The 27,618-nt window shown below is 40.7% G+C and overlaps 1 protein-coding gene across 1 annotated transcript in view; it reads right to left on the bottom strand.

Moving 5' to 3' along the window:
- The window catches only part of ITGA9 (integrin subunit alpha 9), a 216,746-nt gene that overhangs the window by 60,482 nt on the left and 128,646 nt on the right, over window positions 1-27,618 (bottom strand). The window contains 1 exon segment of the mRNA XM_040547302.1: window positions 18,676-18,826. Coding sequence (XP_040403236.1) covers window positions 18,676-18,826 — 151 coding nt within the window.

Genomic DNA, 27,618 nt, shown 5'->3' with positions numbered 1-27,618 from the left:
GGGAGAAACAGCAACCTGGAAATGTTGCTATTTGTTAAATTTAAGACTTAAAGGAGAGGAAATTTCAGTAATGCTTGTGTTCTTCCTGAGTCAGATCCACCTCTCTTGCTGTTTCAAATATTCATCTGGCGTACCACGCAGCCTGCACTGGGAGACATCAGCTTTCTTCTCCAGTGGCATCTCTGGCCAGTACCTGTCTCCGCAGAAGCAGTCTGTTGCTGAACGTGGGGGCTCGGAGTACATCTTACTACTGGCTGACAACACAGGAGTGCTTAGGAGCAATGTCTCCTCATGCTTTGTCCCTAACCCACACGCTACATGCAGTCCAGTCTTTACTGCCCCGAACAGCTCAGCTATATAACCAGAAGAAAGCAAGAGGCTCACAGAATAATCTGCTTAAGACAGGAAAACAAAACATTCAGCTTGGCCTAGAAAGCATTTCAACATGAATAAAGCACTTTAACCACACAGATGGGAGGCTAGGATCATTATCCTACATTAGAATAACTCAAGAGCAATATCCTTTTGCTGGCTTCACCTAGCTGATTATCTAGGGATATAACACATGGAACAACCCAAAATTTTGCTCTTTCCCTATCACAGAGATCGTAACTGGACTGCAAGAGAACCTCGCATTTTCCAGGCCACATAAGGTAGATTATCACTAAGAAAATAGCTTGTCAGTACTAGAACAGGTTGTACCAAGCCAGTCGATGACTGCATGCATCTTAGCATTTAGAAAGATTGTCTTCCCTTGATGTTTGATGGGCGTAACGTTCTCAGGATATGAAGATAGGACCAGCACCAGCTGGAGCACAAGACCAGAGTATTTTAGGTATGATCCTGAAGAAGACCACTTATGAGAACCAAACACTGCTCAAAGACAGCTGCTGTTTGTCCCCACTCCTCCTGAGACTTTTTTTTTAAATAAGATTTCTTAAATATTGTTTACTTTGACCTCAAAGGGTCATTTTCAATTTGGTTAACTGCCAAATCTAAGACTTAAGAAAAAGGAAAAGAGAATGTCTTATGAAAACAAAAAAAGGGAGCAAAATAGGCTGCCTGGCTCTGGATAAAACACAGTGACAGTTTAGAGACTTGCCTCTGGGAAGAGTCTTCATGCTGACATACCAACACAGGACATTGCTCCTTGTTGTGCTCCCCCTTCCTGAATGCCAATGACCAGAAACAAACACCGTACATGAAGTGACACAAGGAAGGGCACTGAAACTTCCTCACCTTCAATTCAACTAGCAGTTTTAAGATCAAATCACGAATGTATTTTTCCCCTACGAATCTCGCATAGCTGGTATGTGGTGACTTAGTCATCAGCTGATACAACCTGAACCTCCTCTGCCTCATTCATGTCCAAACAAAAAGCTTCAACCTCAGAGGAAAAAACTTTCTGCTTCCCTCAGCCTGACCTGGCAGTTCCTATAAACACATTGTTCTGGTTTTATTTTTCCCATCCTTACGGTTATTTATTTCTTCCCCAAAGACAGAACAACCCTCCTCTGAACTGAGGTCGTCCCCCACCCGGAGTCATCAGCACACTGCTTTGACCTGCTCCCACTGCTCATCCCCACCCACAACTGGTTGCAAGCCTGATACCTCAAGCAAGCCCTCAAGTAATCATCCCCAGCCCACTGGTTCCCCTTCAACACCGTCTGCTACCAGGCTCTTATCTATTTGATAACTCTTCTACCAAATTATGACTATCAGCAAAAGCAAACAAATATAAAAGTATAGGCCACTTGTGCTGTAATTTGCACTCACCAGTGCTCTCACAGGGAAGGTGTGAATTCAACCGTCCTAACGCCCATTTATTGCCTGTCAGATCTCTGTTTTTTAAGAATACGAGCTACTACTAGATAGTGCATCTTCAGTGTCAGCATGAAGCTACACTAGAACAGTACTCAACTTGTAGAATTTAGCAAAATGATGTCATGGATACAACTTTTTTTTTTTTTTAATAAAATCATACCAGACAGTCAAGAGAAAGTTATATTAATTCCTGCACTGACGGTGAGTTGGGTACTGCTCTGAATACTGTTGGTTATCTGTGCCAGAGATGACCTAATCCTTTTAAATAGTCTTCTGATTCACTGTTATTTTTGAATGGATTAAAATCACTAATAAAAGGCACTGAAAATATTTTTGTTGCAGAATTGTTAGGATAAACTGTATATTTTTTGGCTGAAAAACAAAACAGAACAAAACATCAGACTTGCTAGATATTACGTCTAAGAACAGATTACTTCTCTCTTTTCTCAGTTATATTCAAATTAAAGCTTTTGTTGTTGTTTAGATGATAAAATGTCTCCCCTGCAAATCCTGGCTGCTAGCATATACGCTCTGGAACAGAGAAGAAAATGTCCTGGAAGCCTTGATAACATGTTGGCAGAACACCCCTGTTTTGAAGATATTGAGAATTTCTTTTACTTGTTAGGTTTTTTCATCCTGCTGCACATTTTCCAATGGGTAAAAAGGAAAAGTGCCAAGAGCAAATACTGAGAAACCCTGCACTTGTTGCTGGAGAACATGCTCTTGGTTGTTTCTGCTTTTCCTGCTCTGTAACACCTGTCTGTCTGAGAAACACCAAACCTGACACCACAGGGCACCACCTATCCTCACCTGAGAGGTCCTACAAGTGCACTAAGGCTAGTTACACTGTCTACTTCATGCTGTGTTAAATCCCCAAAGTTAGATACTTTAAGTCTACCCAGTACAGACTCTCCAGTATATAGACTTCACAACTAATTCTCCCCACTAGTTATTTGGAAATTTAGCGTATCTGACCTGCACACCAAAGGTAGAGGCTTTTATCAGACACTAGGTAAAACAGAGTTTAGTGAAATAATTTAGATAAATTTGTACATTTTTTTTTCTATATTCATCATGGACTCTTGTCTTAAAGCACATACTTGTATCTCAGCAATTTCAACTTACAAATTGGAATTTTTGGTGAATAGGGACACTTTCCCAAATGAGAGATTAAACGAACATCTGGATGTTTTGTTCCACCCAACAGGACAATTATATAAACCTGAACTGCATTTTGTGAGCTTCTCACCTTGGGGAGATATCACTGAACACATGTATGTTCACAGCTCGTACCTGCTTCTGTGCACTGAGCTAGCAAACATGGGTAGCACTAACAGCTCTCAGGTCAGGAACCTAAAATAAACGATCACTTCTCTGATGATGTTTGGGATGGCCTCTTCAAATTACTGTTCATAATCTCAGTGTAAGCCCTTCAGCTGTACTTCAGTAACTTCCCCCCACTGTGGCTTTCCCTAGGGTTCTGAGAGAATAATTTTTATTTTGATCGTACCCTTTGCTCTCCCTGCCTCACAATCCTCTTAATGCCTTCACTGAGGCTTCAAGGATATGAAGATTAGTAAATTCATTCAATAGCTACCTGAGTATACCTATTTACTTCCCTTCCACAGCAACAGAGGTCACCAAAGACTGTGGGTCACAGTTACGTGCACGTACAGAGCAATTAGGAAAGCTTCAGCTGCTGAAAGCTTGGGGATTTTTTCAATACAAATACTGGCCTAGGTTGAGTTTCCCTATGACTGTAAGCAAGCGCAGCTCAAGTAATTTCATCTTGCAGGTCCTTTCTTGTGCAAATAACAGGATGGATTTTCGAATACAATTTCATAGATAACATGCTTGCCTCCAAAATGGTGCTTTGCTGGGTATTTTAAAACTGCAGGAACACAAAGAGGATCAGTGGTATTGTAAACAGAGAACTCTTCCTGGTGCTACACAATAATTCAAGTAGAAGACATCTGTCATGACTGAAATGGTGACATTTAGAAATCTCAGGACCTCACAGACTGAGGCTGGTGTTTCGGGAGTTTGGTTATCTTTATTCCAGCTGGGAATGCCACGGGACTTTTTGTGAGCTCCAAGCATGTGTGTGACCTGGGAAAAAAAAAAGACCCTATTGCTGACAGCAGCTTTGAAGATGGACTGCAGTGGTCCAGCACAGGTGACCATGGCTTTAAAAGCCAAAGATCTAGGAAAAATTCTCATGTACATTTCAGTGAGTTTTGCTCTCAGAACAAAAGTCTCATGAGTTTTATTCAATTTCTTGATGTGGTATATTTAGCAACTTCAAACTTCTGAATCTCATGTTCAGAAGCTCTTGGGTACATTTCTCTACTTGCCAATGCAAATTGGGTGACAAGGAACCACAGAAAAGAATTAATTTATTTCCATCATGAGTTTTGTTTTAAGATGGGTTTTATTCCTTCATCATAACAGCTCTGTAGCCCCAGCTTCACAAGTTTCTTCTGCTGTGTTTTCCAAACATTGGTGGAATGCAATCAACAATGTGAATAATGTGAAGGGCAATCCAGTGATAAATTAGCAGCAATGGCAACTATCATGTGAAAGTTATTCTAAGTCAGTACCTGCTAGGAAAAGTATTATAGAGAAGGAAATACAGATTCAGTAGGGACTTGCTGACCTAGATGTTAGCCTTACGACGTTTATTTAGTCTCCTGAATATAATGATTGAAAAATATTGGATATCCGATCAAATTACATGATGGAATAAAAATACCATGTGTTCTGCAAGGGTCTGTTTTGAAAGGCATCACAGGGACTAAACGTTTTCCTTCACTTTTGAGCATTGGGATATTATCCCAACAAACTAAGCCGGCAAATGTGAGGTGTCATACATAAATTCTGTAGCTCCACAAACTGCTGTTTCATTGGCAAAGAGCATTGTCCATGCCAGTGCTCACATGAGCAAGCAAAACTGCATACCCCAAGTACACTGACACACACACAACCAAACACACACACAAAGATTTGGGGAACCAGGGTGGCTGGTCTTGTAATTTTGATAATGAATCGATCCTTTAATTCATTATCAAAAAATAAGCTTGAAAGGTGATGGGGAACCTCTTTTTTCCCTAGTTCTCTTCATGAAACAACAAAATTATTTGGCATCAGAGAGAGATTTTCTGTCCTATTCCATGATCTCATTAGTAAATGCTGTAGGCACACCCCACCCCCAAGCCCAGCAAGCCTGGCTTCAAACATCTTGGATTTGCTGCTTATTTTGTGAAAACAACTATTTTGATGTAATTAATTAGAGCCTCCCTCCTCTTCCCTCTCCACCCTTGACAGAACCTATTTATAGACCATGAGATCACCAATCCCAACCTACACAGCAAATCTTTGAGGAAGGAGGGAAAGAAAAACAAAAGCTTTTCTATTTGCTGGATATTTTCAGCATTCTTATTTTTCTTTCTTTCTCTCATAACATTTATCTTAACCAGAGAAAAGCTAGCATAGCAGATTTTTAAAGCACACCATCTCAGAAACCTAAGCAGCACCAGAAATTGGTCACTCAGCTCATGTAGGTGATTAAGTCCCCAAACACGTTTTTGAACAGGTCAATAAAAACAGCTGTAGTTTTACAACTCCTACCTTTTAAGGGACCTGTAGGGCAGGTGGTGAAGTTGTAAGGAGAAAGGAAGGTTTGGTGCCACTCCAAGAATTTTCATCTCCTTTGCCAGCACACAAATTCCCATTTTCAACAGACCAACTGGACTTGCATCAGCTTCCAGCGTACTACACAAGCTAAACCCTTCTCTCTCTCTCTCTTTTTTTTTTTTTTTTTTTTTAAAGTTTGGATGAGTACTGTTGATCTTAGTTAATCAACACAAAGAAAAAAACAAGCCAGGGAACATCACCAAGATCCACTGTCCCCCTACAGCTAGTAGGTCAGTTGTCCCTCATTCATTGTGAGGTTGACTACATTTCAGCCATGCTGCTCCTGACCTCTTTTTGTATGTGTTAATGTACAGCTATATTTACTCCAGTAGCAGAGTGGGAACAGCTTAAAGGTCAGGCTTCAACCTGCCCACGCAACAATGCTCACCCCATGGAGCATCCTTGGGCATGAGCTGGATGTTAGTAATATAAGGAATGCCATTTAAATTTAGGCACAATGGGACATATGACTAAATCACGTAGAGATTGTTATCTAGGATAAACTGACAAAATGCCCCCAACGTATAGGATATCATGCCCCAACTACTTACAGCAGTGGGTGACCAGTGCCCACAGTGGAATCATCCAGGTGAGCTGGAGACACTGGACTTTCCCTGGGATCTCTTTACTATATCTCAAAAAAGCTTGGAATAGAGATGAGAGCCTTATTCTTGCTTTTATACTCTTTCACAGACAGTGGTATGAAAGCAGTCACGGCAGAAAATACTTCTCACCAGAGCAAATATGTATTTTTTGGAACATAGTTGTTAACGACAAGTGTGCATTTCTGAGGCCACCTCCCCTGCCCCCCCCTCCCAGCAGAAATTATCATCTTAGAAGTGACATCATTGCTGACATCACCAATTCAGGAACACGTGCTGGGGTTCTGGCCCATGTAGCTACATACACACTCCGGGGAACATGCGTTACCTCAGACTTGGCACTTGCACCTCTTTTCTCAGCACAGGGTCTGCCGGTCCAGTCGGGATAATCTCAGGCTCCTGAAAACCTCTCTAACTCCTGAACACAACCCAAAACAAATGTTTTCCCAGGGCCAGAAAGTTCAAGCTGCCTTTCCTCCCCATCTCCACATGGCTCTAACACTTCTTAGTTCCTGCGGGGAGGGCAACCACCTGAGCTGAAAAGGTGCAAGGGAGACAGACTTGCAGGGGCCAGCAGCTACCTTGACTGGAGGCACTAGAAATGTCGAGAGGAAACCTCCTGTCGCGCAATTTCACAGGCATTTTGCTGATTTGAGGCTTTGGAGGACCATGTAGGGGTTTGAGAGCTTCCCCCAGCCACTTCCTGCAAAAGCTCCTTGCTTTTAATGCTCAGCTCGGGGGGGCTTTGGGTGCAACATGTCTGCTCAGCAGAAGAAAGATCCTGGAAATGTTGGAGTAAGATCAGTATCAGTCCCAGTGGCAGCTCATTCATTTTCGACCAAAAAAAGGAAGAGTGTTCTTTTCACAGGAAGGATTTAGATGTCCTTCACGGTATATAAGAAAAAAAAAACAAACACAAAACAAAACATCTTAAGCAGGTCCTGGCAGGGAGCACGGCTTGCACTTGGACTCCCTTTTATTTTCTCCATCTTGCAAATCAATCTTTTCTTTTGTCCTTCCTTCCTTTAAAGGATGATAAGCAATGACAAGGTAGTTCTAACATGACAATTTCATTTAATGCTGTATTGTCATTAGCTGTTCCTCAAAAGCAGCCTTTTTGGTTCATTGTATCACTTCCCCCCTTTAGAGAAAAAAGAAAGCAGAGATAACAGGGCTGCCTGCCTGTAGGAAGGGACAGTTAATGACACTCCACAATTAAAAGCTGCTAAAAATGCGAAGTGGTGAAGCATCAAGCCTGGAACACAAGACAGTTTTGTGAGCTTAATTTATGTACTAAATAATGTAATTCATGTCCATTATGACCAAGAAATTAATATCTAAGCCTGTGTGAACTCAAGTTTAATAAAAACAAACAAAACTCATTCTGGTGATCCAGTTTTCACCTGTCTTTTGTAATCCTCACCTAAGAATCAGGCTTGTAACTTCTATTAAGACACAAATGCCTTTCACATAATGAGTGCTTTTTATAGTGGAACACGTAATTATTGCTTGAAATAGAAAGAGAAACAATTCATTGCTTGGAACTTGCTTGCTAAAACAATAAACAGGCCCCTCTGCTAGCGCTCTTCTTTGCATGCAGCACTGCAAAACTATGTACAGGCAGTGGGGAAAAAGGACTGAGAGAAAAAAGCAAACATCAAACCTTATTTGAGGCTTTCTGTTAATGGCTTTGCTCACACTATTTTCCAGCTGAGGGAGACAGACATACACAGTGGTTTCAAACTGGGATTAACCCATTGGCTCCACTCATGAGACCATGAACTAATTATTTTTTATTTCATCTGACATATGCAGTTAGAATGAGAAATGGCAGAAAGGCATGTCATAATTGTATCAAAGTTAGTAAGATGCTACACTGTGTGTGCCAGATAGCTCCATATATAAAATGATCAGACCCTGCACATATTCCCCAAATATTTGCTGCTCCTATAGCTATACTCCTTGCCCTATAAATATATAGGAACATATTTATGGCTGTATTAAAAAAAAAAAATCTCAAGGGTAATAATAAAGCTAAGCGTTCTTTTTCCTCCTGAATCAAAGAACTGACACAACTGGAAACACCAATCATTCAACGTGAAGAAGTTGTCTACAGAAACCGTCCTGAGTTCTTCCCAACCAAAACATCCTCCGTGCAGCTGAAATCCCATGAATGCCACCAATGAACACATTTAAAGAGATAAGGGGACAGGAAGTGGCAAGGGGGACCTCCCTTCTCTTTGTGTAAGAACTGCTAGACTATTCTGCTTTAGCTTGCAGAAGAATTGTCCCTAGAAGCATTATGTCCCGTTATGTCCCTAGAAGGATTGGGGACATAAAGGGTGCCTTTGTTGACCTAGCGTTGTTAGAAGTATTTATACTTCAACCTATTCATATTGTACCATTTTTTGAACAAATTCATGTATCTTTCACACACACACACATTGCCCCATTCATTAACAAGGCACAAAGTGAAATAAAAAAGTTACTGTGTCTTTGCAGCCAAGCAAAAGAAACTATTTCCTAGAACCAAAACCAATAACACACACATACACACCGCAAATGACCCTAACACAGCCACTTTACCACAGGTATTTTGTGCCCCACAGGTTATTACCATCAGTAGATATTATCACTGAGGAGCCAAATATGTGCAATGTGCAAGTTACATGTACATTTGCAGAGACTTTTCAGTAGATTTTTATAAATGCCATTTACTTTTCCATGAGCTTTCCAGCTCAGTATTGGAAAGAAGAGCAACTACCACTTCTAATGTGAACTCTAATCACACAGATCATTTAATGTTCTTATCTTTCAGGGCTATTAAGATAAGCTTCATAACAGCAGTGCATTCTCATGCATATGAGTGCATGCTCTTCAATACCTCAGACAAAAGTCAGAGACAGGGAAGCTGTTCGGAGGAGAAAAGGGTCTGGAGTGAGCTGTCCTTCATCCTGACTACACATGTAGATGTACGTACATATATGTGCACACATCTCAGTACTAAATCATGGTTGCATGTTAAGAGGAGAGTTGTTTTTCATTATTACAGATAACCCATGGGCTGTAACATTATTCTATAGTAATGAACAGAAGTTCAAAACATGTTTCTCAAAATTAAAAGCAGAAAAAAATCAGGTGGCAGAAACCAAAGAAACAACATTAATTTCCTAGTGATATTTCTGAAAGCACAGATAATATATGCCCACGTGTAAGACAACCTCCTATATGTAAGCTGTGAATTATTCTGAATATTAGCATATTCTTCTGCAATACAGCTATTCCCTCAGTGTTATTAATGAAAAGCTTAAATTCAGAACAAGGTCAGGAAATAAATTCAAATGTCATCACCTCCGCATAGTTCAATGGAAAAACAAACGGAAAAGCTCACTACTAAAAAAAAAGTTAAAACAGACTATGATGAAGCAAAAAAAAAAAAAAAAAGCAAGCTTTTTTCACCTTCTTCCCCAGTGGTAATTCTCAAGGGTAAAGAATACTATTAATGTAATAACAATAATAATGAGTTTGGCACTGGATATTTTCCTGGAATTAATAAACCTCAGCTCAGCCTACAGTCACCAACAGCCAAAGGCAAACCAGAAAACCCAGGAAATGCCTTTTGAAAGCACACATAGGGCTTTTGGACATTCAGAAACACAAACACAAGGCACATCAGGACTTCTTCCACAGCAGGAAACCGTGACATGATAAACACTAATCTAAGGACACCAATGAAATGCAAAGATAAAATTCATTACCTCCTGCACTGGGATATTGAAAAAGTTGCGGGTTGTATATTTTTTTTTTTGTTGGTTGGTTGGTTTGTTGCTGGGGGGTGTTTTTTTGTTGTTGTTTTTTTTTGTTTTGTTTTGTTTTGAAACAGAGGCTTAGTTCCTTTGTAAGGCTTTACTTGAAGAGATGCTGCCCTACTATTCAGAGCAGCTGGTCAGTGCACTCCTCCTCTTCACCTTGCCGCATGGAAATCCCTGCCCTGCTCTCCTGCAGATGGTTACAGCCAAGAGTCGAGCACAGGTTTTCTGGACTCCTCCCAAAGGCAGGCTGCAAAAGCACTGTGGCCTGGGAACACGCCTGACTCTGCGTCCCCCCACAGCCTTGCCCAGCTGGGGATCTTCTGGGACAGCCCAGAGAGGGGGGTCCCCTGCTCACCCCAAACGCCCAGCACCTCACGGACCTTACAGTGAAGCCAGCTGGGATGCTTCTCCCTCCTCTCCTCTTCCTCACTCAATGCCTTTGGCTTCGATGAAAGGCCATAGGAAGCTCAAGCTCTTAAATCAAAAAAAAAAAAAAAAGCACCCTAAACCACCAGATTTTGGGCCCTAAGGCCTCCTCCAGAGGGGAGGGGAACATGCCTGCATCTGCTAATAGGAATTCAGACTGATCCCAGCCAAAGAGGAAAGAATGAGCAGGAAATTCAAGGAAGGGAGGAAGAGAGGGAAGGGAAACAGAAAGAAGGGAAGAAAAAGAAAAAAGTCAGGAGTCTCCTTTCACACCAGAAGCAACCAAGAAGTTTACAGGAGAGTCAGAAAATCCCATGGCACTGGTACCAAGCCAAAGGAAAGCTCCTGTTTACTCACACCACCCCTCCTTGGATTTTCAGCTTAAAACTCTTTTCACACCTTTACTAATCTTTCTGACTGTGGGTAAAATACTGTGAAGCTGTTTGGTTTTGTCTATTTGTTTGGCTAATTTGTTTGTTTGCAAGTCTTTCTACAAATAAAACTGCAGTTAACTTCAGAGAGGCTATGCCCCAAGTATGACTGCAGAATCATGCCTTGTGCTTAATGAGAATAATTAGAGCGTTTCATTTTTATCTATAGATCCTATTGGAATCAGGGGAGAAATCTGAACAAGAAGATGAAAGAGAGCAATTACCACGGCTTCTTGCCACAGGACTCGGCAACTTAGCCATACAGATATTTACATAGTTCTGGTGGGCATTCGGCTCAGGGTGTCGGTTATCTCCAGGCACCATCTTGATCCGCCTGTCTTAGAAGCGATGAAAGGAAACTCCTACAAGAACAGAACTGACCTCCTGTACCGGAAAGTCAATCAACTTGAAACTTACAGTTACAACAAAAACAGTTACAGTTACAACAAAAACAACAACCCCCAAACCCTCATGCTGTAATTACAGCCACTAAAACCTGTGGAAATCAATTCTTATGTAAATCTGTTGCAGAGGTCTTCTAAGTTTGGACAATTGTAAGCCCCATCCTTAAGAACACAGGAGACAAATTCTGCTCCATAGATTTAATGCCACAAATGTCTGCAAGTCCCTCTGCACTGAATTTAACACCAAATGATGAGAAAGAAGAGACACTGTGACACGAGAAAGACAGTGATGATCTTTCCCGTACGGAGAGAGTAGCCTGTAAATAAACACGACCAAGATCGAGTGTATGGAGCTTACTGTATATAGGGCTCTACCCTTTGCAAAGGGTTCTTCCCTTTCTCCCAGCAATGCAATTTATCAAGATAATCATCTAAACAGCAGTAGCCAGATCTCAGCAACTGAGGCAGACGAAGTCCTTTTTTGAAGACCTCTCTAATGGCCAGCAAAGATTTGACCACAGCAGTGGCTCCTGTCTGTGCAGAGTTCCCAAAGATGCGTGGGGTGAAGCAGCTCATCCAGTGAAGAATGGGCCACATGGGGCCAAAACAGAGAGGTGGCCACCACCTCCAGCTCAGGGAGCCCTTCTCCACACCTTTGAGAAAGTCTCATCAATCCATTGCTTCAGATTTCCTTTTCCCTCTCTCATCCAGAGGGAAACCAGGACTTCCACTCATGCCTGGCCATGGTGAAGCCCCACCTTGGGTGGTACAGCAGCTGCTGGGTACTCATTCACCATCAATGGGCTCTGCTACAGCACAGGCTGCCTTACAGCTTCCACAAAAAGAGTACATCTCAAGTGTACTCATCCACACAGCTGTTCTTCCTTTAGAAACTCATTCCTCTTGCAGGCCCAAGGGAAGAACAGGGCTAGGCAGTCAGACAAAACCTCCCTTAATAATCTGAGCCACCCGGAGCATCCCAGGCTACTCCCTAAAACCATTATTTGTATATATATGTAAACAGTCAGTCTAAGATGCATGAAAAGCTTCTTCCAGGACAAACACTTTCCTCATCACATAACCCAGAGCACAGCCCAAGCAGATCAGCATAAAGCTTCTCAATATATCTGGTCCTTCTGTATGTTATTCCAGCACCATCAAGTCCTTCGAAACAAATGTTTGTTAACAGCTTACTAATCACAGGCTGCTGTAAAGCCTCACAAAAAATTAACACCACATTTTTGTACTGTAAAATAAGTTTTTACTCTAACATCACCCAAAAGAAACAAGTACATCATCAAAAGCCTTGTCTGTTTCAATCTGAAGTTTCTACTGCTTCCTATAGAAATGCTTTGGATGATCTCCCACAGCAAGTCACTGTTTCCCTACAAGTAGCTTAAGACTGCAAAAACCTCAGATTTCTAAAGCTAGCTGGAGTTGGCTGTATCCAGTTTTGCAAGGTCTGAGTCACGTCATCTTACACATTACCACCCTTCAATCAGATTTCTAAGTATTAAGCTGCTCCTGAAAACTGGATCTAACAAGCTTGCATAGGCTCTTCCACCGCTAAGCAGAAGAAGATCTAAATTCCTGAAAAATCATGGCTTCTGAATCATATATTCCAACAGGGAGTTTTCCAACAGACCTTGAGGATTCTGCATTCTATTTGTTGATGGGGGAAAAAAATAACAAAGACTTCATTCAGACATAAACAGTAAGAGGAAAATTTACAAGACTTCTATCAGTACTAATTATACAACTAAATCCAGTCTCCAATTCCCATTCCCTGTCAGTGGGAATGATATCTGAATCCCAAAAAGAAAATCTGGATCAAATGTTTAGCCTTCAATTCCTAGCTGCTAAGAGTAGGTGGATATTAAGTGGCTCTAACAACTTCTGGCCTGAAAAAAAATTGTTGCTCCTTACTTATCCCTTGGGAAGTATAAAACTTAAGGTTTTCATTGAGCATTCACAGAAAAAGACTAAAATAAACAATGAAGTCAGATAGCTTGAACTACATGTATTTTTTCTTCCCAATCAAGAAATTAGACAATTTAACTCCAAGGACGCAAAACAGTTTTGTGCACTTTGGAACACCAATTAAGCATTAGATTCACAAGAAAGGAGAAGCAGCAGGTGGCAGTGACTGCCACACTACTTATTCCTGAATCCTGGCTATAAAAGCTCTCCTGGCAGAAGGGTTCAAATCCCCTCACATAAGTGATATATTGCTTGGGAGGTCTTCCAGATGTGCTCATGTCAGTACAGGGGTCACAGCTTCCACGCTACTTGGCACCACTCACTCTGACACTCTGGCAGAGCAGATGACAGGAGCAACTCCAACCTACTCCATGCAACATCAGCTGGATTAACTCAAGCCTCTAATTTAAAAGGTTTCTGCTAACCAGCTGGAGGTGAACTGAGAGCAATTACAGTTCTCTACCAGTGGCTCAAAAGGGGCAAAGACTACTGGAAAAAAAAGACATCGGGAGTACCCATGACCTACAGTTTCTTCCACTGGCACAGATGGATCCAAAAGGAGGTACGTCCTAGGCTTTTGTGCTCTATCAGTATCCTGTCCCTGCCAGCCCTAAGACTCTTAGAAAGCATGAGCAGCATGGGAAACCAGAGTAAGAGAATTTCCAAATTGGAAAAAATTAAACTCAGTGTGTGCAGCATTTCTGGGCTCTCTTAGTCAGGAGACGTCAGCAAACTCTCAGGGAGTGGGGGGGTGAGAGGTTGGGGGTGTGTTGTATCCAAAGTGCACGACCTGACCTGACTGCTAACCCAGAGAAGGCACTGCATTACTTATCTGAAGAAAAATCCCAGGGTCCATAAACAGCATGACTCAAGATATCAGCATATTCATAACGAGCACCAAGGGTTCAGATAGCCATTCCTTGTATTTCCTTCATGTGTAAGTCCTAGGAAACGAAAACCTTGCTACTCACTCTGTCCTGGCCAAGCCCTGCAAACTTCACTCAGCTGTTGCTTGCAGAAGTTGCTGCAAAAAGCAGGAGGAATGCTATACACAGCTGGCTCTGGATGCTGGGAGCTTGCCTGAAATAAAGAAATAATCCACGGCTGGAAATGACAGTCAGCAGTGGGATTTCCTGACCTCTGCTCTCCGTAACCCATGCTGAAATGGGCTTAGCTGTTAGATTCCCTCCAGTCCTTGCAGAGCACTTCAAGAGCAGCCAGAGATTAATGCTATAGATATTGCGTTATTGCTGTTTTTTATTATTACTAAGTTACATATGCCATTTTTCATACCATTAGTATAAAATCTCCTGACCAGATTTAATAAAGATACTGCCCTGCCTACACCCACCCCCCAACATCAGCTCCTTGATCGTGTACTTCCAGCACTCTTCCTGCATTTACCTGGTGCTCATCTGACCCCTTGCAACCTGGCTCACCTCACTGAACCCACAAAATACTAAACCAACCAAAAGGAGTGAGAAAGGCTGGATGCCATGGCCAGGCACAGACAAAGAACGGGATTTTCCCCATCAGTGGTGGTTGTTGTACCAGCCTACTTGGGAAGTCTCTGAAAAATGTTAACTGCCACTTCAGCAAGCTTACAGTGCTTTTTCTGTAACTGAACTAACAATACCCTTCTGCTCTAAACAGCAGCTAATGAATGGTTACCGAAGTGCCTATTTCTGACAAGCATTTTCAGCAAAATTTCACAAGTCAGCAGGCAATTCCAATAGATGAAAAATGATGTAGAAATTAGCAGTAAGAGCCTTTTATTCTTTTCCAGACTCCTTAGCACACAGGCAGCACTCTCTGTTCTATAGGAAAGTGGTATTAACACCTCTGTTAGGTGGATTTTTCAGGCTCTGAAATAGCTTTCTTGAAATTGAATTAAGATTATGGGACAATAAATTTTAATACCAAAAAAATAGATGATCTACTATTTAGGGAAGAGGTGACCAATCTCTGTCAACACAGTAAAAGTGAAATCTATGTGAACATGTGAGGTGTCTTTTTTTTTTTTTTTTAAAAAAGATTAAATCTCTTCGTATTTCAAAAGGAACATTTTTCCTAGTGGACAACTTTTGAAATTCATTACAGTGCAATGCTCCCATGCACCTGTAAAACCACCAGTTCTCACTGAATCAGAACTTGAAACTTTTCACAGGCTTTACATCAATGGCCACGCTTTGTCAACCTCCTGAGAAAAAAAACAGCCTTTGCCCAGCCTTGAATGGACTTTGCCATTCTGGCTTTTTTTGTTTGTTTTTCTAACTAAACAATGTGAGTTATAATTGGCTTCTAAAAATCTCAGTTTAATTCTACCAAAGTTAGGAAGAATTGAAAAATAAGGTTTATAATCCAAGTGTTGCCACTACATATGAAACCATACGATTAATGAAACCATTATGAAAGGAAAATAATATGTACAGTAAGCTACTGGAGATGAAACCCACAATTGTATCTTAAGTTTTCAGGAATATCACCAGTTAAGAAATTTACTGTTTTGTACCTATATGTTCACTTCCACACAAGAGTCTCCCTGTACGTAAAAAGGGTGAAGGGATGATTTGAGCGCAGGACAGTGACACTTCTGTGACAACAGTCCCTTGGAAGGGCAGCAGTGATGACAGTTAAAAACACTGCACGGAGGGTAGGCAGAGATGAGAAGTCTGTTGCCTGAAGCCAATGCCACATACTGTGCCTCTCAAGAAAGAAGACGGCTGTCTGTCAGAAGCTGGAAAGAAAATGCTGGGCTTCGTCCACAAAGCCAGGGAGGACTGGCAGCAGCACAACAGGAAAATCAGACAGTGGAATAAATGGAGTTGTTTAAACATCAGTCAGCAAATGCTTTTTCACCTCGCAGAGAAGCGGCAAAGCCCTGCCAGGTGCTCTGTCCACTGCAGCTCATGAAATCTCAGTCTCCACAAAAGGAAGAGCTATCTCCATAATGCACTTCAGGGAATGCTACTGGTAATCCCTACTGAGCTTGGCCATACCGTTGTTTTCAAACACGAACTGTGGCATTTTGTCATGGTAACTCTGTTGAGAAAACAGCATTACAGTTTTTGCAGTGTCAGCTCTCAATGTAACCAAACTACAGCAGGAAATAACCAGACTGAATCTGCCTGGAATTCTACTGGAGACACAGGGAAAACAAACAGGAGACTTCACAGCATCCTGAAAGGACTACAGAAATCAATTTAAAAGCTCACCATGCAGTCACTGTTCTGAGGTCCACCTTGCAGAAAAAGTTTCAAGCAACCACGTGGAAGAGACCCTTCTTTTCCACTTTACCGTCATTCATTAAAAGGCAGTTGCAGCAAGAAGCTTCCCATAAGCAGCAGCTCTTTTGATTCCAAAATTGCTCCACTACGGGAAATCTTATGAGTTGTCATTTTTACTCCAGCTTTATGTTCTGGATTTTTGCCTGGGCAACGTTCAACCAGGAATAAAATCTATTTAAAGTACATGCACAGTACATATTTTGCATAGATGTCAAGGGATGGGAGTAGGTTATGAAACAGAGAGTCCATGATATTTTATTTAAAAAAGCATTGTTCAAGGAGCTTAGGGAAAATATAACACTAATTGAGGCTATAAGGTTGTAATCCAGTTTCCCATCTGGATACATGATGAGGCCAACAATCCATTAGCTTGTCCTTTAGCAAAAGCTGATTGAGAGGAAGCAAAGTCGCCCAACACAACCCTGTTTCTTAGTTTTTCAAACCTGTTACTAAATTATCAGAGAAAGAAAAAACAACATCAAATCAAACACACAAACAGTGGAGTGGCAGGAATAACATACCCTGTTACAGCTCTCAAAACCAGAGGAAGAAGGAAGCCTACATGTCTCCCTGATGTACGCTGTTTTTTGTTTATTTGTTTTTAAAGAAATGATAGCTTCTATTAGCTGAAGACACATTGAATAGTGAGATAACCCTACAACAATGTCATTTGCTTCCAGAAACTGCTCCTTCTAGGCAGCATTTCACACAGCTGTTTCAAGTCTGCTTTAGACCCAGGCTCAAGGTACAATACCAAGGGAAACAGCACATCATCTTCAACTTGTTCCCTGACAGTGTTGGCCAAGATGAACAACGAAGGCAATTGGTGTTCCAGTTAACCCATGTGTGTAAAATATTCAACAAGTAAGTACAGAAGAAGAAAAAAACACACAAAAAACCCAACCTTTTAAAAGAACATACATCAAGCTCTGTTTCTTTTCCAGTGCAGAGCAATGGAAACCCTCCCACTGACTTCAATGGGAGCTGGGCCAGACCCTAAAAGTCTGCACGTAAACTTCCATTAAGGAGAAGTTGTGTATTGGCGTAAGGCATTTTCTGCTTTTTTTTTTTTAAAAAAAAAAGTCATGATAAACTGCACACTTGCAGCACATACTCTGAAAAAGAAGCTTATAATAGAAAGAGAACTTTCTGAGGTTTGTAACTGTATGCAATGTCAGTCTAATGTGAAAATCAACAGAATTAACTTCTAACAGAATTTATCATACTTTGTTATGTAATGAGGCAATCTAAGAGGTTTATAATAGCTAAAATCTATTATAATCTTTCTCTATAAAATATGAAAAATAATGACCAAATATCATGGTTTCAATGGGCCATGTTAATACCATAGTTTGAAACATTTGTGCTACTGTTTTTAGTACTGCTCTTATGGCTTGAAAAGCATAGCAAAGCTCCAGCAGAGAGACAAACGACTGCAAAAAGCAGGAGCAAATAGTCAGAATGTTATTATGAATGTATTTCTATTTTGCGCAATTTATTTTTATGTTACTCACACTCAGCTTTCATAGCCATCAGTTTGCAAAAAGTTCAATTCAGTATTTACATTTCAACTCCAAATAAACTCAAGCTAATGAAAACATCTGAGCATTTCAACCTAAAATGTGAAGAGGCTAAAGCATGAAAACTTCACCTGAGTTGATGCAGGTGAAATCAAAAGCACTTTTGAGCTCTTAGTTCTAATGAAATGCCCTGGCCACAATCCAAACTTGCACCCAGATGTGAGGAGAGAACAGCCCTGCATCTTGGTTTCTGCAAGGAAAACAAACAAACCAAAACAAACAAAAAGCTAGGAACCTAGGTCAGGAGATGATCGGGACTGATGAGCGCAGTGTGGCACCACTCAAACTAGAGGCAGCCTTTGTATTTCAGTGTCATTCGGTATTCAACAGATTTCCAAACCAGTTTCCTCCTGTCTCTTAATACCTTAGTACCTCAACCAATGTTTCTATTTCGTTAGCTGACCCCAAATAACAGTGCTGTGCCTTCTATTGAAACACAAACTGTATCATTTTCTCAGCTTAAACCCACAGAAGAGAAAACCTCAGTAAAAAGCCTGAAAGAAATTCAAGCCCAGCGTAACCAGAAACAACTTCCAAATCTCTCAGCACTGTGGACCAGGCCACCCCCTGTTCCTACTCCTTGCAAGTAAACTTAACATTAGGAGACTTCCTCACAGCAAGATTGGCATTTCTTACCTTTTGCCACATTTTGATGAAGAAGAGCTCCCCAGAAAAGTTGAAGAAAACGTTGGTGTCATAGGCATCATCCCCAATGTTAGAGATGGAAATGTTAAGTGAGATGTTCCTCACTGCTCCCAGGGCCAGGTAGGCAGTCCTGTCATCAACACTGTAGGCAGAAACAATTACACCAGATTAACTCCTGGCAACTTTCACACACTCATCTTTTTTTCTGATGCAGAAGTGTCACAACTCAACTGCTTAAAAGCTCTGCAGTTAGTAATTCATCAGTGTGCTGTATGGCCAATGAGCAGTGCAGGCAGCTGTAAGGAAAGTGAGCAGCTTGTGATTCCTGGTTCTGACACTGCCTCCTGTGAAAGGAAATCCCATGATTCTCACCTGAAACCATTTCATGAGATACTGTTAATATGGCTTTATTGGGAATAAAATAGTTAAAGACTGTAAAGTCATTGGATGGGGAAAATGCAACAAGTACAAAACATTATGCTCACATTCAAACACAAATTCTATTTCATTTTGTTTCTCAATAATTTAATCTTACTGAAACTTTATAGTAACTTTCTGAAAAGCTTAGAATTATGCCATGGATAAAAGAAAAAAGAAAGGAAAGAGGATCAAATAAAATCCAGAAACTGGTACGAGTGAAAAAATTCATAAAAGTTATAACAAAAACCATCTATTGAACATGACTAACCTTTCCTTGTGCGTTTATGCTGGACCTAACACAATGAAGTCATGTTCTATAAGTGGAATACCAAGAGAATGGTTAATTAAGATAATAGTCATACATCATGAATCAGTACACTACTGTAACAAGGCATGATAGATCACAAATATACACACAATTATAATTTGGTATATATTTAATCATGTTAGCTCATCTTCTGGAGAGACTAGCAAGTATGAACGTAGGCTTAAGACCACAGAAAAATATACAGTAACAATGCACGGGTTTGCAGGTCTAAGAATAAAAACACAATGAAAGATACTGTGAAATATACCAGGTATAAATTCAAAAATAACCAAAATATCAAACTGGCTAGGGTTACCATGAGTATAATGTAAAACCATTCATATAGCCTGGAGCAATGGAGGGAGAATCACAGGGAGAACATCAAGCAGCTGGTCAAAAAAGGGCAGAGTCCTGCAGGCACATAGCAAAGAGATGCTCTGTCATTTCCTCGGAGGGACAATGAGCCCAGAAGTATAAAGGAGGATCTTCTGAGAAAAGGCATCCTCGCACTACCACCCTGCCAGATGCTGTTGCACAGCACACAAGCACACTGCAGCAAGCATCAGCACGGAGAAACCCAAAGCTGACCATGCAGCCTGCCATTCGCCCTATTGCCACGAGGGAATGGCTGCACCAGGGAGAGGCACATTGGCACATGCTGATTCTCTACATAGCAGTGACTGTCTGAAAGCAACTGGGGTGCTGGATGCGAGTCATGTTTAAGGCAGCCTTGCTCCACTACTGCCAGCCCTCCTCGTGGTGCTGCAGCCACAGCATCTGCGTAAATAGGGGGTTTCCAAGGATGTGGCACTTATAAACCCTTCAGCATTCTCTGCCAGCTGTAGCCCTGCTGAACCTCCAAAGGCAGATCTCACTGGGTTCTGTCTCTCTGCATTTGCCAAGGAGTTTTCCAGTTTTCCAGACATCGATTTCCAAAGAGATGTAATGAAGCAACCAGGGGCTCTGGTATGTGGGAAGTGCAGAGCAAGATGGTCTAGACTCAGGCTTTAAAGCTGATGCTTGTGGATTCTGAGCACAACTTTTCCACATAATGCATACAATATTTATAGCATATTTGTTTCCTGAACTTATTTAATTTATGAAGACCTTCATTTATTACCCAAAATTATGGCTTACAGTTCAATGACAGGTTCTTATGAGGCAGATATAAATCTCCGGGAAACATGCCTGATTTCTCCTACTTACACTCAACTGCAGACACCACCAATCCTACCTATAACTGGACACTTTGCTTTCTAAATGTTATGGTGTATTCTTGCCATCAGCTATCACTGCAAATAAACACTGGCAAACGTGTACACTGCACAGAATCCACTGAAAAACTAGCTTGAGAGGTCAAAATAGCTGGAGTAGTTGTTTCTTATGCACCAAATTAATGGGAAAACTACATGAGAGTACGTGGAAGCATTTAACCTTTTGGCCTCAACGTCAACATTCACTGTAGAAAAGCTGACAAATTATGAAGATATACAAAAACTATCTGCTGGGATTTGCTAATAATCAAAAGTACATAATTGGAAGCCAAGAAACAAAAACAACCACTTACAACTACAAATTATTTGTCACGAACTTTATAATCTCACTTCTCGTTATCACTTCAAAAAGTAAATCAGCATCTATCAAACCCATTAGCAAAATCTGAAAGTATCACTTCTGTAAGCAAAGGAATGTTACAAGCTATTTATCTTATGCCAGGTTGATACAATATGCAATGCACACTACACATCTGTGTCCAGCTATTACTATTTAACACAGACATTGCCACTACTTCTTTCCCTTCTACAGTAACTTATTTATAATTAAAAGAACAATATGCAAAGGAGGAAAGAATCCACTCTGAATTGGTGGCAGCAGTACTTTAAAATTTAATTTAAAGATGATCAAGATTACTGTCTTTCCTACTGAACAATAAAACAAATATTCAGAATGAAACCCTACTTAAAAGTAATTCCACAAAAATAACATTAAAATAAATACCATTAGGTTGTGTTACTCCTTTACAAAGTTATCACTCATCTGTTAAAAGTGCATCGCACCTAAGAGAGAATGTTTATAACAATGTTTTCCTCAGCAGAAAAGGAAAACCCCCTTTCTGAGAGCATACTAGTTGCTCCCTGATTAAAGCTTCTACACAAAAACTCACACCCTATTAAACTCTGAAAAACCTCACTGATTTTAGGCTGGCAAAGGAGTTCAGATCTTCCTCTAAAAGGCTATAGGAGATTGTGCTTTAAGTCCCATTTTAAGAGTAGCTTTCCAAGTCATTAAATCCATGTACATCTGGAATGAATCAGGCTCACTTGCTGTAAGAAAAGGATTACGAATCTCCCTGCTTGCAGGAGAGCTCCCGGGCCCCCTTTGCTGCTCGAGGGCACAACGTCACGGGTGCAGACAGCCTGCTGCGGCATGGGAGCAGCTCTGCTGCCAGCCTGGTGCCAGCCTCTGCCGGCAGCTGCTGCACCTACAGCAGCCTCGCTGACAACTCCAATGTGTCACTGAAAAGCTGTTGTCACCTGCCAGAAACAAACTAGAGCCACTTGTGGTCTTGACAAGGTATGTCAAATAATTTAAGGAACGGAATCAAGCAATGGCTTTTAGTTTACATTTCATTGCATGAGAACTATACAGCAGCCAGCATCCTCACCACAGCACTCGTCACCCTCCTCGCAGCAAGGAAGGCAGGTTAAAAATAAAAACATGCTCTAAAAAAAAAGTGATAGAAAAGATGGAAAATAATCAAGACAATCACTAAATTGGAGAGAATAACACCACCCATTACATCAGGTAATATGCATTAATAATGAAATGGGCAAAAGCTCTGGTTATACTGTAGAGCCATAAAATTTAGGCAACCGCATTTGTATGCGCATGCATACAAACACACAAAATATGTCAGACTATCAATTTTTGCATGGAAAGGGAAAGAAATTTGATATTCAGAAGTACTAAATACTTGCAGCTTTCATTCACATGAGCTAGACTTGCAGGTAACAAGCAGTTCTGAAAATCAGGCTCCAAGTTTATGCTACACAGAGGATCAACTCTGCCATGGTTTTAAAATTTACTTGCCATGGTACTATGCATCAAACATAAAAAGAAATCTTCAACATTCTCTTCTTTTGCAAAAAAGAAGAGGAAACAATTTTAAAGTTCCAGCATAAAACAAATAGCTTTTTAACACACATTAACATTCTTTGTTAATTCCTGTGCCGCTTCCTTGTGTTACGGTCAGCAAGTGAATAAAGACCAGCTGGGAAACGCTAACAGAAGAGATCTGCAATTTTCATTTCTCCACCCCCCAAGATGTTGGTGTTTTTATTAACGTGGCTCAAGGGAGACATAATCTGCATTCCAAAAGGTACGCAGGGACATATTTCTCTATTTCCTGTACTTGAGAGACTTATTTAAAAAAAAGAAATGAAAAAGCATTTAGCGCTTCCCCTTAGCTTGTGCAGACCGTACATAGTGCAAGGAATGCAACAGGGTTCCATTTAGCCTGTTAGTCTGGATCATCAACTTTCCCTTTAATCTCAAGAGCCTTTCTCTCCTTACAGAAGATCTGCATCTGCATGGGTAAATCCCTGCTATTGTCCAATGGCCAGTGGAAGCTACAGCTGGGGACAGTTAGACTTCACCAGGGTAAAAAGGTTCCAAACAACTGAAGTCTAACCTGTCCTCCATCTCCATCAGATAAAGGTACACCGCTGAAGAAACACAAGTCCCATCTCTTTCCTTTAAACCAGTAAAAGGTGTGAGTGAACAGCATCGGTCTGTGACAGATCCAAATAGATTGATTTCTACCATCACCAACCAGCATTGCAGCTGGTCTTCACAGTTACTGTGATACTGAATGTGTTTTTTGCCCCCACAAACTCCTAATAGCAACCCTGAAAACCTTTCTCCTTCTGGGGTTTTGTCATAGGCCACAGGATCAGTTGAGCTTTGCAAACACTTAAACCCCAAAAGCCAATGAAAAGCTGAAACCCTCAGCTCATCTTCTGGGAATTCATTTGAAGACGCAGAGCAAAACTGAGAGGTAGAAGCCCCATAAATAATCCCAAACTATGCAAAACTTTAAACAACCCTATAGGTAGCAGAGCTATTGGATTTTATACTGCCTGTGCGTTACACTGTCGCACTATCACATGTATTCAAGGTCAATTCTCTCTGCAAAGCTCGGAGGCAATCTAGGTTAAGGACTCAGGCAAACACTCAGGATACCAGGGTTTATCCTGCATTAGTCGAACTGCTGCCTTCCCTTCCTCACATTGAAGCCTAAGCCACCACACGCGGTAAGAGACCTCGTGTAGCTGATGATTGCGGCCTAGCTAAGATGCACTAAGCCCACCATGGCAAGCTAGCTCTGGGCCAACCAGATCATTTCATTAATGACCAGTTCTACTTCCCAAGCTGAAAATCTTGCTTTCCAGTCTGCTCTGAATAGTATGAAGTAACACGATGAGATGGGACAAATTTAAGGGAGAATTTGAGGAGCGGCCCACAGAGCTCCTGTGTCAGCAGAATACAGTTTGGGAGTAACGCTGTATCAAGATTGCTCCCTGTGAGGGCAGAATAACAAGGTGCCAATATTTCCCCACAGGAAGGGGCTGAATGTCCCAGATAAAAAAAACTACTGCGGCGAGCCCAGAGCCAAGGAGGTGGAATTGCTTGTGCCTGTACCCTCGTCGGGCAGAGCTGCCCCTCTAGCTATTGAGGTCCTATACATATTGCAATTGAGGAATACAGCACAGAGCATTAACTTTTCCACCTTTCCTATACGTTATTTTTTTATATAAAAAAAAGAGAAAAAAAGAATGTATTTGAGTAGTAAACAATAGAAAAAAACTCTAGGAAACCCTTTTTCCTCTCATTCTGGAATTGAAACAGAGTGATTTCAATTTACAGCCAGTTATTGTATTTTGAAAGCTTCTCTGGGAAATGTCCTCTCTTCCTCAAACATCATTTCTTCACATGAATCCCCCATAATTACACAATAGACATAACTGCCAGCCCTTTAGTCTTCAAAGTAGAAAGTACAGAGCAGGGCACAACATCCACGTAAAAATAACCCTTATCTTACCATGATGCAGAAATCTGTTGCCTTTCTTTTACTATTATCAGTAATTTCAGTTGTACCCAGCTGTTCAAAGCCCTTTATAAACAGAACTGAAGAGTCAACGGTGAAGGAACCAAGTCCTTTTTCACAGTGTTTACTCTGGGGAGCAGCTTTGGGGTTGAATGCAGCTATCCTGGTTTGTGAAACTGTCACACGAAAGCAAGATCAGGCACAACATCTACAGAACCTCTAATCTAATCTTTCACCCTTGCAGACATACATACAAACTAACATCTTTTATAGCCACAAGCCGTGTCCTTTAAACAAATGATACTGTGCTCCTAAGACAGTTATCCTCACATGTGTGAGTGTATGTGCCTAAGGTTAGAACACAAAAGCTAGTTACTAGTGGCAGAAACAAATTTAGAAGATAAATGGTACGACACATGTAGCTGGAGTTGCATATGCTAGCCTGATGTGGAAAAAAAATCTCTATATTTCCCCTGTTTTTTAAAATACTTGAAGAGCAATGCTAAAATAGAAGATTGATGTCCAAAGATCTTGGAGAGGAAGTGAAATTTGAGAATGAATTGAATAGCACTTTGTAACAAGGAACTTTGTTGTTTCCAGGAATTAGAAAATTAAATTCATCAAGCAAACCACATATTTACAATAAAAATTATGCCCTCAGCAGTAGACCTATTAAAATCTGATGAGGCAGGTCTGATTGTTTGCCTTATTCAGGGGATGATCGGGTGCAATATGTAATTTAAAAAAACATACTCAGCTGAGCCTTGATGAGGAAGAAAGAGATCAGTGCCCTCATCCACTGGTTACCTTCAGAGGTCAATAAAAGGCAGCTAATTAGAGATGACAAGTTAGAAGCAGCACCAGCTTGTTATTTTAGGAAATTTGTTTTGTAGTAGCAGGTGTAATATGTCAAAAGTAAGTTATATCTAAATGTCAAACACTATAAGCAGCAACCACCTACATCAGCACATTTCCTCTATTTCGACCCAATAGCTCATGCAGACCCAGCAAAGTGATTTACCTGGTGACCTGCAATGAAATTCAGCCTCATCAGATTTTGTACTTGCAGGATATACTATGAAAAACTTTATAAAGCTGTGCAACAAAAGTATGTGTGTGTGTGTGCACGCGCATGTATTTATCAGTCAAGAAATATTCTGCAAATCCAAAACAATGGTGCATCTGCTTTTCATTGTGGTCTGTACAGTATCAAGGACTTCCACCTCTGGAGGCAGCTCATGTATGACAGCGCTGCCAGAGGTTAAGCTTTTGTTTTGTTAGCTTTATACTTTGGTTGCTAGAGCAGGAAAAAATATGACAACTTGAACTATCTTAGGTCCATAAAATACTGATGTTGGGCTGTTCACAAGGAAGGCCAGGTTACACATTAGTTCAATGATCATTTTATGTAATGCAAAAAACTCATCTCTTCAGGATCTGGTTTAACAAACAAACAGCAAAATCGTGTTCCAGTGGATACAGTCAAGTGATTCTTAAACAAACAAAAAACACTCACAGAATAGCATTTAAGAAGTTATAAGACTGCCTTGTACAGTACCCCGATTTTCAATCAGTATCCTTTTCTTAAAAAAAAGAAAAAGAATAGATTGGGAATCTGTATTCTTGTATTAGATACAGACTATTGACGTTTGTTACAACTTGTTACTTGATGGCTCTATTACCTTCCACATGGGTTCAATCACCACATGTTCAAAAGGAACAGGACTGCCCACTGCTATCAAACTGGACTTATTTATTTATTTTGGGAGAGATTTATGAAGCTCTGAGTGCAAATAACCAGACGGAAACCAAAAATCCATTCCTTTATCCCCATTCACCCTCAACAGGGGAAACATTCACTTGTTCCTGAGATGATGCTCCCACTGAAATTTGTGCTACATCCTGATTAATTGCTGGCTCTACTGGGTAGTCCTTTCAGGAAACTGCAGATCAGACCCTGGGTATGCTACAACAAATTTTTCCATGTGCCTTGCAAATGCAGCATTCAATTCACTAGCAACTGTCTGTAGGCAAAAGATAAATGAAAGTTGAAGTAAATTAGAAATCAAATCTCTCCTTCCTGGATTCACCAAATAGACTTACTTCCAAATAGAATTACAAATGTGCTAATATACACAAAATGCTATAAACATTTTCATTGCTCCCTTTACAATGCACCAAATTACTTTGAAATAGCATTAAACTATGCTATAATTTGCAAAATCTCTTAAATCACAGTTAGAAACAGCATAACCCCCTTTTCAATGTTTTCCTCTTCTTTCTGAACTCTTTTGATACTTTAAAAGACCTGGAGTTAGGGCAGTACTTGGGTATAACCTAGTAACCTATGGGCAGCACACGACTGCAATGGGATGGGTCATGGCTCCATATTTGCATCCCAGAAGTCAGGAATATTGACACCAGCATACACAGCTTTATATACACATGGTCCAGACTGAAAGCTCAAGACACTTTCCTAGCACTAGGCATGCTAAACCATAGCATTTGCTCATTTTTCTTTTGTTCTTTGTAAGGCAGCAAATTAGCTCCATCTGACTAGCTATGTTATTTAGGGTAGCCTGTCTAGGGTAAACAGAATGTCAAAAATATTTTTAAAGAAGTGTTTGTTCAGTGAGAGATAAAATAAGTGAAAACAAATTTTTCATCTGCTATGAATGAAGAGGAAGGGAAAAATAGATATTATCAGAGCATGTAATTCAGCTCCAAATGAAAGGATATTGTTTTTCCTCATCACGACTGTTTTGTTAAGATGCACTTCAGGGGCATAAAACCGCAACGGGCAGGCCATGAAACCTGAGGCCTCTCTGGAAACAAATTCCTGTTGCGTGATCAAAGGAAGATAAGTGCTGAGGCGTGAGCCTGGTCAAATTTATGAAACAGCTTTGCTTCCCACGTTAAACCACAAGCTTGCAGCTTTGCTCCACGGCTTTACAAAGCCTATGATCAGTGAAAACCTTTATTTATTTATTTGAAATCCTACCATATTCATGAGATATAGTCAAAACAGCTTTGATCTTTCTAATCAACATTTGATGTTATTGCTCTTTCCTTCAGAAAGCATTGACTATCTACATTGTCA

This window comes from Cygnus olor, chromosome 2 (genome assembly GCF_009769625.2).
Source record: "Cygnus olor isolate bCygOlo1 chromosome 2, bCygOlo1.pri.v2, whole genome shotgun sequence".
NCBI lineage: Eukaryota > Metazoa > Chordata > Aves > Anseriformes > Anatidae > Cygnus > Cygnus olor.
The sequence above is the reverse complement of the archived record's forward strand: the minus strand, read 5'-3'. Positions and strand labels throughout refer to the sequence as shown.